The sequence below is a fragment of the Eretmochelys imbricata genome, chromosome 1 (genome assembly GCF_965152235.1).
Source record: "Eretmochelys imbricata isolate rEreImb1 chromosome 1, rEreImb1.hap1, whole genome shotgun sequence".
Classification (NCBI taxonomy): Eukaryota; Metazoa; Chordata; order Testudines; family Cheloniidae; genus Eretmochelys; species Eretmochelys imbricata.
This window is the reverse complement of record NC_135572.1, coordinates 253,921,393-253,935,102: the sequence shown is the minus strand read 5'-3', so window position 1 is coordinate 253,935,102 and position 13,710 is coordinate 253,921,393. Positions and strand designations below refer to the sequence as shown.

The 13,710-nt window shown below is 40.7% G+C and overlaps 1 protein-coding gene across 1 annotated transcript in view; it reads left to right on the top strand.

The window, feature by feature from the left end:
• SLC13A4 (solute carrier family 13 member 4) overlaps positions 1-13,371 on the top strand; it is a 36,852-nt gene extending 23,481 nt beyond the window's left edge. The window contains exons 10-16 of the mRNA XM_077827979.1: positions 1,906-2,007; positions 3,065-3,166; positions 5,557-5,654; positions 9,118-9,248; positions 10,564-10,725; positions 12,073-12,210; positions 13,234-13,371. Of these exons, the coding sequence (XP_077684105.1) occupies positions 1,906-2,007; positions 3,065-3,166; positions 5,557-5,654; positions 9,118-9,248; positions 10,564-10,725; positions 12,073-12,210; positions 13,234-13,371 (871 nt within the window). The remainder of the gene's footprint in view (positions 1-1,905; positions 2,008-3,064; positions 3,167-5,556; positions 5,655-9,117; positions 9,249-10,563; positions 10,726-12,072; positions 12,211-13,233) is intronic.
• Positions 13,372-13,710: the final 339 nt, after the last annotated feature.

The following is a 13,710-nucleotide window of genomic DNA, read 5'->3' as shown; positions in this document are numbered from 1 at the left end:
AGGACAGGAGAAAGGGTTGTTTACAAAGACGCAGCTTTTCACTTCAGCTAACGCTGTTCAAAGTAAATATTCCTGCAAATATCTAAGCGTCAGTTTTACAAAGGTATTTTGGTGCCTAAAATTGCAGATAGACCCCAATGCAATTTACAAAAGCATCTAAGCAGGTTAGGTGTCAATCTCCCATTGGAACAGAAAAGCAAAATGTTGCTACAGTACTTGAGGCATAGTCAAGTGACACTACTGGAAGCAACACAGAGAAAAGGGTTAAAAAAAAGCGTACAAGCACCTCAGTTTAAATAAACGAGTCCAGACTTTGTGACACGCAAATGCAATTTTCCATGAGCCTGAGGGCTGCACCTAATTTGCATATAAATTTGTAGGCAGTTTAAATGCACTCAGCCATAAAATGTGCTTGCATTTGTATCTCCTTGACAGAAGTATAGAAATTGTTCACTGGCAGAACAGTAGGATCATCGGCTTTGACTTTACCCTTCAGTTACAGAAAGATTGGAACCTTACAAAAGTAATCCTGGTTTAAACAGTGCTACAGATATCAAAGGCAGTCATGTCAATCTCACGGACAACAGACACTGTAGTTGTGGGGATTCCCAGCATACAATGGGTCATTCAGTCCTTTGTTCAGAGCTTCAGTCTGTATCAAAGTTCCTCCAGAGGTAAGAAGCAGGATTGAAGACAAAATGGAGAAGAGGCAGCTGCCTTTTATAATATTTTGCCATGCGGCCTGTGCTTCTTTTGTTTCAAACACAAGCTGCCCAGCACATGGCTTGAAAGCCTTAGAGTTCTGTCCATAGGCATGCCCCTACATGCCTTGCTGAATCATAAGGTGTATTTGCCTTCTCTGAATGCGCAGTTGTATAGCTGATGGTCCTTAATGGGCCACCAAGCAGGCTAGGCAGTGCTGTCTGGGGATGTCACCCAGAAGAATACCACAAGTTTTGAAATATAGACATACATACCTATAACCCATAATACAAAGGTGCAAAAACATATAAGCAAGATTATCATATTTGGCAAATTATAACATTTTTTCAGGGTACAGGCATATCTGGCCTAACACATTACAATTTTACAATATTGTTATTCATAATATCTTCAAGTGTCCCCCAGATTCCATATAGCATCACACCTTTGCTAGACTACTTAAAGCAAAGAAGGTTGCACCCTGAGCTTTCAAGAATCATACTCTCTTCACCAAGTCAAATGAGATTAGGCAGCCGGAATGCATCTTGTGTGCACTGTTCAGAATACTATTCCTAGAAAGGGACAACGCATAGTTCCACTATATAGAAAAACTAGTCCCAGTCTAGAACAAAATTACTATGTTTTGGGCCACAACCTACCCATGATGTGGTGTAAAGTGATTGTAAGATGCCCTAAACAGGTACTGTCAGAACACAGGATACTGGGCTCAATGGACCATTGTTCTGACTGAGTATGGCCATTCCTATGTTCCTAGGGATTGCCTGGCATAGGGACCACCTGGATGTTGCAGGTCTGGTGAAACGGCTAGTGAGGGGAATGTGATGGGGCATGGTGGAGAGGAGTAGCATGGCTGGAACACTAATGTGCTCTAGTGATTATGATTTGGCATATTGACCCCTTGTGTGTTATTACTAGCTGGTATTATTTAGAACAGCCCTAAGACTGCTCATGCTGGGGGTTGGACTGGATCTCAGCACCCCTGGGAATTGGATGAATGCAAAAGTGGCATACAGCAACCTTCCCTACTTTTGCTGTCATGTCCTGCACCAAGCACAGCTCAGCCAGCCACAGGGATTAGGTCCTCAGCTATCTCATCCGCTACATAATTTGCATACTATAGTATCTTCATTCTGAAATCTGACTCCCTTCTCTCATATTCCTGTGCCAAATTATCCTTCTCAGTTTTAAAGAAACATGTTCTGTGAGCAAGAGGAAGAAGACCAAACGAGAAGAGATGTCAGAGAGGAGAATTCAAGAGGAATATGAGAAACTGGGGGATACTAGGTAAAAAGAGCATATATTCCTGTGGAATTTGCCTTTCATGTGTTGGAACCCATCTTTTGTTTTGTCCTCCAAGCTGAATTTGTTTTACATATATTGGACTTGATCTCTCAATTCTTTCTCCCTATTGAATCAGTCCCTATGTTTTGGAACTTGTTTCTCTTTCTTTTCAGAGTAGGTGTGGGGTCCACTATAAAAATAAGTCAAAACTAGAGACTTGAATAAAAACACCTATGATTTTCTTAGGGGAGGCAGAGGGGGAGATGGGAAGAGGGCATTGGCTTCAGGCTCAAACCCATAGATCTGGACTTGTCCCTACAGTTAAGGTTCCAAAGCAGAAAGGGGCCTATTTTCCAATTTCATGTCTGATGTGGCAAAGAAAAGCTACATTTTGCAAGATGCCCACCTTTTAGGATGGGAGCTATCTCATGATATCAGCTCTTCTTCAAAGATTTCTCAGTGTTCAGTGGAAAGTTTATGAGATCAACTTGCAAGATTTTAACATAATCAAATTTGAATCTAAATCCTAGCCCTTATTCAGCCTCTGAACCCTGAATAAAATCCAGATCAGAATACCAACTTCTCAGCCCATCTCTAGTCTAGTATTTGTTTGTGTTTAAAGTAGTGATATTTGTTTACTTTAGTATCTGTAATTATATTTTTCATATGCTTTTAAAAATCACATAGAAAGCCATTTACAATGCAGAAATAAGGGAAGATCTATTTTGTTGCCATATTTCCGTTCCTGGATCATAGAAATACCATAAGAATACAAGATCTTGTATTTGCTTGGGTCACAAATATCTCATGACAAATGAAAGTATAAATACAGATAATGAGATACTAAGCTTTATTTTTTTCTGACTTTATTTAGGTAACAGCTAGGACTCAAATGTAAAACCCTAGTTCAAACTGATCTGCTATTTTATTCTCCCGTAGATTTTTTCCTTGTGTGTTGAAACCAATCTCTAATTCCTTTCTCTCTGTGGAATTTGCTCCTGGATTTTGGCATTAATCTCAGGTTCTATTCTTGCTTTTTCTCCCCACCTCTTCTCCCAAGCTATCCTGAGATGGTGACTGGGTTTTTCTTCATCTTGATGACCTTGCTTTGGTTTACACGGGAACCTGGCTTTGTTCCAGGCTGGTCATCTTTCTTTGAGAAGTAAGTGGGTAAGGTTATCTCCTAATCATCTGCAGAGGAATGAAGTTCTGATTTTCCTGGGTTTCTAAAACAATTTGGTTGATTGGTTTTTGGCCATAGAATCTCAGGATGCTAGTAGCCATTTTGATCAAGGCTGGACCATATAGAATCTTAATCCAAAACTGAGGGTGTTCACTATTTTAACTGTACCTGTGCACACAACCAAAACAGTGTCCCCCTGTTTCTCCAGGTGGCAGGGCGACTCCATTAGACTATGAGAAACAACATGAGAAACTTGTTCCTAGTAGAAAAAATGGAAGAGCCAAATTCTGAAGTCAGAATCAAACAAATCTTTAAAAAAAACAATTTTACTATAAAGAAGTCCCAAAAAGCATGTTTGCTGCTAGGTTTGATTGTTGTTATAGTTCACAGTTTTGGTGTTTGGGGCTTGGTTTTGGATATTAGCACAGGGAGCATCAGATAACCTGCAGACTGTTTTTAAAGTCATCATCATTCTCTAGTTCATCCATGCAGAGAAACAGTTGGATTTTCTCCCAAAATTTGTTTACTGACACTTGGTTCTAGTAAACATACCTCTTTCTGTCACCCTCAGTTTTACCAGGAATGCTACAGAGGATTCAGCATTTAAATCCTGAACAGATCTATTGAGTAGATTCAGAGACTTTAAGACTTGAAGGGACCATTATTAGTCATTAGAATACTAATAATTCTTGAAAAATGATTACATTTAGCTGGCACACAGATGCTCAAATCCAGGGAAAACACCAATTTATTCCCTTCACATTTTGGGGTAGATTTTCTAAAGGACATCTACTAAGTTTTCAGCATTTGCAAAATTGCATGTGTAGAGCCCTGCGTGAATACAAAATCTGTATCTGCATCCAATCCGCAAACATGATCCATGGATATCTGCATCAGCGGATCAGGATATCTGCAGATATCCATGGATTTGCAGGGCTCTGTGCATGTGCACTGTTATGTTTCCACACATGAAAAGTGCAAGCACATGGGTTTGTGACTGTAAATCTCTAACAACTTCCCATGGATTTACATCTATATCGTCATGGATTATTCACTTCAGTGAGCTACATTGATTTACATCAGCTGAGGTTCCCACCCAGTGTAGCCATTATGTTACTGACAAAATGTTAAAGTGGTTGTCAGTTAAGCAAAGTTTGGATGGCACTGTTATAGAGCAATACAAGCACATCACATTCTTGTATTTGTGTTGGTGCTGGAAGGAGCTGAAATGATTTTATGCTGAAAGTATTTCCCTCTATAATATATAGAATAAATGTATGGCATGACGTGTGGAGGAAAGGTACACCAAACCCAATAACAAAAAAAAAAGAAAAGGAGTACTTGTGGCACCTTAGAGACTAACCAATTTATTTGAGCATGAGTTTTCGTGAGCTACAGCTCACTTCATCGGATGCATACTGTGGAAACTGCAGAAGACATTATATACACAGAGACCATGAAACAATACCTCCTCCCACCCCACTCTATTTCCCCTTGTTTTTTCCTTCCCCCCCGCCCCCTCCCCGACATTCTGGTTAAACTTGGATTTATGCTGGAAATGGCCCACCTTGATTATCATACACATTGTAAGGAGAGTGGTCAGTTTGGATGAGCTATTACCAGCAGGAGAGTGAGTTTGTGTGTGGGGGGGGGGGGAAGGGTTGAGAAGACTTGGATTTGTGCTGGAAATGACCCACCTTGATTATCGTGCACATTGTGGGGAGAGTGGTCACTTTGGATGGGCTGTTACCAGCAGGAGAGTGAGTTTGTGTGTGTGTTTTTTGGGGGGTGGGTGTGTGAGAAAACCTGGATTTGTGCTGGAAATGGCCCACCTTGATTATCATACACATTGTAAAGAGAGTGGTCACTTTGGATGGGCTATTACCAGCAGGAGAGTGAGTTTGTGTGGGGGGGTCAGAGGGTGAGAAAACCTGGATTTGTGCTGGAAATGGCCCAACTTGATTATCATACACATTGTAAGGAGAGTGATCACTTTAGATATGCTATTACCAGCAGGAGAGTGGGGTGGGAGGAGGTATTGTTTCATGTTCTCTGTGTATATAATGTCTTCTACAGTTTCCACAGTATGCATCCGATGAAGTGAGCTGTAGCTCACGAAAGCTTATGCTCAAATACATTGGTTAGTCTCTAAGGTGCCACAAGTACTCCTTTTCTTTTTGCGAATAAAGACTAACACGGCTGTTACTCTGAAATCAAAAAAAAAGAAAAGAAAAGAGAAAGCTTGAGTAGCATGCTCAGCTCCCTCAGTTCCCCATGCATGTTGTTGAGAACATGGGGTTTTGCACACACACTTCACTACAGCACACTTTTAGTATAGGATTGCTATAATCACAATGTTTCTTTCCAAGGAAAGGCTACCGGACTGATGCTACTGTCTCTGTCTTCCTTGGTTTTCTCATGTTCCTGATTCCAGCAAAGAAACCATGCTTTGGAAAGAGGGATAAAGGTAAGAAGGAGTCATCTAGAATGAAACTTGACACACTTTTTGACAGGAGGTTGTGATCCCCATCCTCTTATTTTATGGCTACATTAAGGTCCCCAAACTTATAATATAGGATCATGGTGTGGCAAAGGTTGAGAACCACAGTCTTTAATATTGCTGTTGAGTGTTGCAATAGTGGATGGAAATTAGAACTTGTAAAGAACTCAATCCTTGCCATATTTCAGGTTTAGAAGAATTGGGGAACTGCTTGGCACAAAAAAAGAAAAAAAAGTCTCCAATGTACTACCACTGCAATCTGATAACGTAGATAGAGGCTGATCCATTTTATGTTAACATTACTGTTAACATAGACTTCTCGATAGTGATTATTATTATTTAATGTTTATGTTTTAGTAACACCCAGAGGCCTCAGTCAGGATGAGGCCCCCTTTGTGCTAAGCATTGTACAAACATATGAAGACATGGTCCCTTGACATTTGCTTCCATATATTTATTAGAAATTGTATGTATGTGTGTATTTTTACATGGCAGATCGCCCTACAGATATATACAGCATTTAGAAAAAAAATGAATTAATAATAAGTCAAATTCAACAAAAGACTCAGACCTCTAAAAGCAAAAACTACCCTCAGGAAAAGACTGAGCAAATAGATGGGCCTTGTATATTGTCCTGATATTAAACATACTTGGGCTCTGTTGGGCCAGGAGAAATGAATTCTAGAAGTGAAGACCCTCTTCTGAGCATGTCCAACCACCAGACCTCAGACATTCAAGTCAAGGACAACACAGACATGTCTCAAATACACACATACACATACTTCTCAAATCATAGAATCATAGAACCATAGATCTGAAGGTTAGAAGGGACCATTATGATCATCTAGTCTGACCTCCTGCACAACGCAGACCACAGAATCTCACCCACCCACTCCTGCGAAAAACCTCTCACCTATGTCTGAGCTATTGAAGTCTTCAAATCATGGTTTAAAGACTTTAAGGTGCAGAGAATCCTCCAGCAAGTGACCCGTGCCCCACGCTGCAGAGAAAGGCAAAATTTCCCCCCATGGCCTCTGCCAATCTGCCCTGGAGGAAAATTCCTTCCCAACCGCAAATATGGCGATCAGCTAAACTCTGAGCATGTGGGCAAGACTCACCAGCCAGACACCCAGGAAAGAATTCTCTGTAGTAACTCAGATCCCACCCCATCTAACATCCCATCACAGGCCATTGGGCATATCTACTGCTAATAGTCGAAGAACAATTAATTGCCAAAATTAGGCTATTCCATCATATCATCTCCTCCATAAATTTATCAAGCTTAGTCTTGAATGCAGATAGGTCTTTTGCCCCCACTGCTTCCCTTGGAAGGCTATTCCAGAAGTTGACTCCTCTGATGGTTAGAAACCTTCATCTAATTTCAAGTCTAAACTTCCCGATGGCCAGTTTATATCCATTTGTTCTTGTGTCCACATTGGTACTGAGCTTAAATAATTCCTCTCCCTCTCCGGTATTTATCCCTCTGATATATTTATAGATAGTAATCATATCTACTCTCAGCCTCCTTTTGGTTAGGCTAAACAATCCAAACTCTTTGAGTCTCCTTTCATAAGACAGGTTTTCCATTCCTTGGATCATCCTAGTAGCCCTTCTCTGTACCTGTTCCAGTTTGAATTCATCCTTCTTAAACATGGGAGACCAGAACTGCACTCAATATTCCAGATGAGGTCTTACCAGTGCCTTGTATAACAATACTAACACCTCCTTATCTCTACTGGAAATACCTCGCTTGATGCATCCCAAGACTGCATTAGCTTTTATCACGGCCATATCACATTGGCGGCTCATAGTCATCCTGTGATCAACCAATACTCTGAAGTCCTTCTCCTTCTCTGTTACTTCCAAGTGATGCGTCCCCAGTTTATAACAGAAATTCTTGTTATTAATCCCTAAATGCATGCCCTTGCACTTTTCACTATTAAATTTCATCCTATTACTATTACTCCAGTTTACAAGGTCATCCACATCTTCCTGTAAATTTGTTAGTCTCTAAGGTGCCACAAGTACTCCTTTTCTTTTTACGGATACAGATTAACACGGCTGCAACTCTGAAATCTTCCTGTATGATATCCCGGTCCTTCTCTGTATTGGCAATACCTCCCAGCTTTGTGTCATCCACAAACTTTATTAGCACATTCCTGCTTTTTGTGCCAAGGTCAGTAATAAAAAGATTAAATAACATTGGTCCCAAAACCAATCCTTGAGGAACTCCACTAGTAACTTCCTTCCAGCCTGACAGTTCACCTTTCAGTGTGACCCGCTGTAGTCTCCCCTTTAACCAGTTCCTTATCCACCTTTCAATTTTCATATTGATCCCCATCTTTTTCAATTTAGCTAATAATTCTCCATGTGGAACTTGCTCATCCAGCTTGGTCTACAACTCCTCCCTATGAATTTTTCCCCCTTTCTTTGGATGCAGGCTTCTGATAGTTTCTGCAACTTTGACTTGAAGTAATTCGAGGCTGCCTCCGCCTCTAGATCCACAAGTTTTCCAGTCCAATCCACTTCCCTAACTAATTTCCTTGATTTTTTTAAGTTAGCCTTTTTGAAATCAAAAACCCTAGTCACAGATCTATTTTTGTTTATCCATTTAGTTTGAACTGAATTAGCTCATGATTGCTCGAACCAAGGTTGTCCCCTACAACCATTTCTTCTATGAGGTCCTCACTGCTCATCAAAACCAAATCTAAAATGGCATCCCCTCTAGTTGGTTCAGCAACTGCTTGGTGAAGGAATCCATCAGCTATCGTATCCAGGAAAATCTGAGCCCTATTATTATTACTAGCACTTGTTCTCCAGTCTATATCTGGGAAGTTAAAATCTCCCATGATCACAGAATTCCCATTAGTTTTTACTTCTTTAAAAACATTAAAGAGGTCTCTGTCCATATGCAAATCGGATCCCGGCGGTCTATAGCACACCCCAAGCACTATCCCAGGGGAGACTCTAGTAGATTTCTTCCCCAATATGATTTTTGCCCAGACAGACTCTGCCTTATCCATTCCATCACTTCTTATTTCTTTACAGTCTACCTCATCATTGATATACAATGCTACTCCACCACCTCTGCCTTTATTTCTGTCTTTCCTAAACAGCATAAACCCATTACCTAAACCATAGGGCCATATAACCATCAATGTCAACCCCAGAAGCCAATAGGAAGCCAGTTCAGCCTTCAGAGAATGTAAGTACTATGCTTCCTGAGGCTGAGACCACCAATGAAGTTGGCAGCTGCATTCTGCACTAGCTTTATCCTACAGATGGTCTTCAAAAGGTAGCCCTACAGAGCGTGCATTACAGCAATCCAACCTAGAGGTCACAAAGTCAGAGGTCAGTGCAGAATGCTCCATATCTTAGGGAAATGGCCAGTTTAGCATTAGCCATGTACCTTTATTTTGCTTTGACACAGGAGATAGTGAAAATGCTAGAGATATTAACTCAATGGAGCCAATAATTACATGGAAGGACTTCCAGAAGACCATGCCTTGGGAGATTGTAGTGCTGGTTGGAGGAGGTTATGCTCTAGCGGCTGGATGCAAGGTATTGAGTTAGATTTTCCATTTTTCTCTCATTGAGAATTTGAATATCTAAAATACTTACAAGCCTCCACCTTTATATTAACCTGTGGTATTCTGACAATTCTGGTAACAAAATTACTATGACACTTTCAAAAGGGTATGTCACCTAAATCTCCGGGACGCTCTTCTGAAAGTTGGTCATCTAGCACAGTTCAGGAACTTGGTATGCAATCTCTTTCATGATGACTGGAAAGTAGCAAACAAGTCACAAAAACAAGTCAGCTACTTTGTTCCAGTGTTACCATTGAAAACACTGCTTCAGCAATTCATACCCAAATGTGAGTATGGATTGGTTTTGGTGATGGCAGGGATTAAAATGAAATGAGTATGAGTGAATCAAATTAAATTAGCTACCCTAGGAACTGAGGTCCTTGATTTGCAGAACTACAGCACTTGAAATGGCATTACCATTATTTTTATAGTAGCATCCACAGGCCCCAATCTGGGTTGGGATCCCATTGTACTAAGTGCTGTAAAAACATATATTTAGACATGGTCCCTATAAATTTTCCCCCACCCATTCAGTGTGCCTCAGTTCTAACCTGGAAGGACAACCTTACAAGTGAGGAGGAAGTACAGTCTTTCTGTCCAGTCAGTTTTGGTTTCTCTGCTAAACAACTAGTAATGCCATTTAGTGCCAAATGAGGTGGTTTTATTTTATGGACCCCGAGTTACAGTAGAACTTTAAGGTTATGAACACCAGAGTTATGAACTGACCAGTCAACCACACACCTAATTTGAAACTGGAAGTACACAGTCAGGCAGCAGCAGAGACCAAAAAAAAAAAAGGGTGGTGGGAGGGAAACAGTGGAGTACTGTGTTAAATGTAAATCACTAAAAAATAAAGGGAAAGTTTAAAAAAAAGATTTCACAAGAAAAGGAAATTGTTTCTGTGCTAGTTTCACTTAAATTAAGATGGTTAAAAGCAGCATTCTTCTTCTACATAGTAAAGTTTCAAAGGTGAATAAGTCAATGTTCAGCTGTAAAATTTTGGAAGAGCAACCATGACCTTTTGTTCAGAATTACAGACATTTCAGAGTTACGAACAACCTCCATTCCTGAGGTGTTTGTAACTCTGCGGTCCTACTGTATTAGGAACTGGATGGAAAACACTAATTTATTGAACGTAGGCTATTAAATAGGGGACTGCCCAATTTACTGAGCTAAAGTTCTTTGCCAATGGGATACTCCATTGCAAACTCTCTCAGATACAAGGATTTGGTTTGGAAACATAACTTGTATCCTGCTATTCTCTCATTATTGTATGTTTCTGCCAGACCTCTGGCCTTTCGACATGGATTGGCCGCCAGATGTTGTCCTTGAGCAGCCTTCCCTACTGGGCTGTCACTCTGCTGGCTTGCATCTTGGTGTCCATGGTAACAGAGTTTGTTAGTAACCCAGCAACCATAACTATCTTTCTGCCTATTTTATGCAGTATGGTGAGTAAAAACAATGGGATTTTATGCTGTTTTTTTTCCTGTTAGGCTTCATGGAATATCTTGAGATTTTAGGCTATTAGTGCTGTGAACCAGGATAGAACTCTGCTTCATTTTGGGTGCCATTGCTTTGCTCTTTCTTTTAAAGAAGCAATAATAAGCATGGGCAGCCAACAGGCCTGAGTGCAGTATATTTCTGAACACCCAGAAATGTGCTCAGCAGTTCTCAAAACAAGTAAAAACATAGTCCTGCCCTGAGGGCATAGAGTTTAACTGTAACAGAAAAGGGGGAAGAGAGATGAGAAAAGGAAGGACAAGATTGACAATAATACGATCACATGACTACTCAGGAAAGCATGTATACATCTTTAGGTTTTTTTATTGTATTTTATATTTAAAGTTCATTAGTTAACAGTCCTCCTCTTTGTTTTTTGTAGCAGAAACATCAGAATTGAGTTTCATAGGGGATTTAACTGAGGGGTGGGAGGGAGCTTGGTGAACAGGTTGTCAGGCCAAGCATAAGGACAGCATGGAAGAATGAACAGAGACACTTGTGAGAGAGGAAGACATTGTGGGCATGGAAGCTTGTGTCACTGGCAGAGTTGGGGGGTGGGGGGAAGAGATACTAATTATATCCTATATTAGTATATATATAAACTATTATTTTCATAGCAATTACAGAAACCTGCCTTGGTTTTTGCTTTTTATGTAATGAGAAGCTCTTTTCACAAGGGACATAACCTGTGAAATTGTCTGAAAAGTAAATGCTAGATATTGTCACAAGTTTCTCCATAAAAGCCATTTTAAGGATTAGTCCTAGCGATCTACACAGTGAAATGCCATGTGTAGGTTGACCAGACATCCCCATTTTATAGGGACAGTGCTGATATTCAGGGCCTTGTCTTACAGAGGCGCCTATTACTCCTCACTCTCTGTCCTGATTTTTTACACTTGCTATCTGGTCACCCTAGTAATGTGAATTCAGACCAAAAGCCCAGTACCTTGTTCCCCAGACCCAGAGTGCTACAGGATTTATGGAAGCAACATGCTTGACTGCTGGGGGAAGGGAGCTCATCCTTTCAGGCTAGAGTGGCCTCCTCTGGATGAAGTTTGGAACTGCACTCATGAGATCTAGAAGGAGCAACATGGAGTACAGCCCTCCTGCAGTGCCGAAGGGTAATGGAGGGGGGAAGTAAGTTAGGTCTTAGAATTTAGGGAATGGAGGGTATGCTAATAATTCTAGATCTTGGAGTGGAGGGAAGCAGACAGGCATCTTTTATCTGTAATTATAGCCTACAACTTGAAGGCAATGTGAAACTTCTCTTTCCCACCCAACCTCTCTCTTTGCAGTCGGAAACCTTGCATATCAACCCTTTATACACCCTGATTCCTGTAACAATGTGTATTTCCTTTGCGGTGATGCTGCCAGTGGGCAACCCCCCAAATGCCATTGTCTTCAGTTATGGGCACTGCCAGATCAAAGACATGGTAAGTCTTGAGAACAGTCACATTATCCCAAGCTTAATGCAAACTGAACTCATCATCATATATGGGATCTGGAAATAATCACAGGATCCAAGTTAATGTAAAGTCACACAGGTCAGCACTGCAACAATTTCACAGTAACTGTCATTTTAAGAACAGCGGTGGCAGGAGGTGTGCATGTGTGTGCTCTGTTTTTTAAAATGAATATAATGCTTGTGAAGCATCAGAGAATAACAGTACAAGATCCCGCTAATTATCCCGTAATACAACTACAATAGCAGTCCTGGAGAAGGGAGTTTAGGATATGTCTACAGTTGGAGATGGAGTGAAGGGGGCTAGGCTAGATGACCTCTTGAGTTCCCTTCCAGTTCTATGGTTCTATGTATATTCCAGCTCGAGGAGTTGTACCTGAGCTAGCTCTGATTGAGCTAATACACTAAAAATAGGATATAACTTCAATGGCACAAGGGGTGGGAGGGGCTAGCTGCCTCGAGTTTGTACCTGTCTGAAACCTTAGGTATATATCTGAGGCAATTAGTCCCTTCCGCCACATGTGCTGCCGTGGCCACACTCTATCTTCAGCATGCTAACATGTATTCTTGAGCCAGAATTTACACCGTTCAGGTCTAGTGTAGACATAACCTTTGTGAGCAGAGTACAAGTGCGGAAGCTAGAGAGGTCTGACAAATGAGATTTATCATAGACCTACAATTAATCTATAGCTATCACCTGGCATGTGTGGTATAAATATATGGAGATGTCCAGTGACAAATTGTAGTCATGTGATGAATTGCATTTATCATGCACCTTTGACGATGTCACCTGCATTTTTCCCACTAATATACACACAACTATTCATTGGGCTTTTTCTGCCAGAGTAGTCAGCAAATTTACTTTGTTCTTTATGCAACAGGGAGAGTTAGGGAATTGACTGTTCTCCACCGTGCACCCTACCACCTTCTGTATTTATTAATTAATGCTTTCTAATCAGTTTGACATTGATTGTACTCTTTTTTTTTTCCATAGGTGAAAGCTGGCTTGGGTGTAAATCTGATTGGTCTAGTGGTTGTCATGGTGGCGATCAACACTTGGGGAATTAGCCTCTTCCAACTGGATACATTTCCAGATTGGGCAATGGTCAGCAATGTAACTGGTCAGTCATAACCAGCAATGACAAAACTTGCAGAACCAAAGCTGACCTGGGCAAAATATTTAGCTTAAACTGCACAAATAAAAGAAAGGAAGAAACTTGAGTGTATATAGATTCAGTACCCTCTGCAAAACCATGAAGCAAGTCCAGAGAAAGGTCTCCCATGAAAGACACCTTGCCTTTTATTTCCTAAAGTGAAAATTTACATGCCTTTTTCAATGTTCAAAATCGACATGAGAATAAAAAGTCAGATTTGCTTTGATTTATTGCTGCTTACCCTGAGATACCATAATTCCAAAAGAGAAGCCTGCTTATAGCTTTCCTCTTGCTATAGAATAATTACATAGAACCAT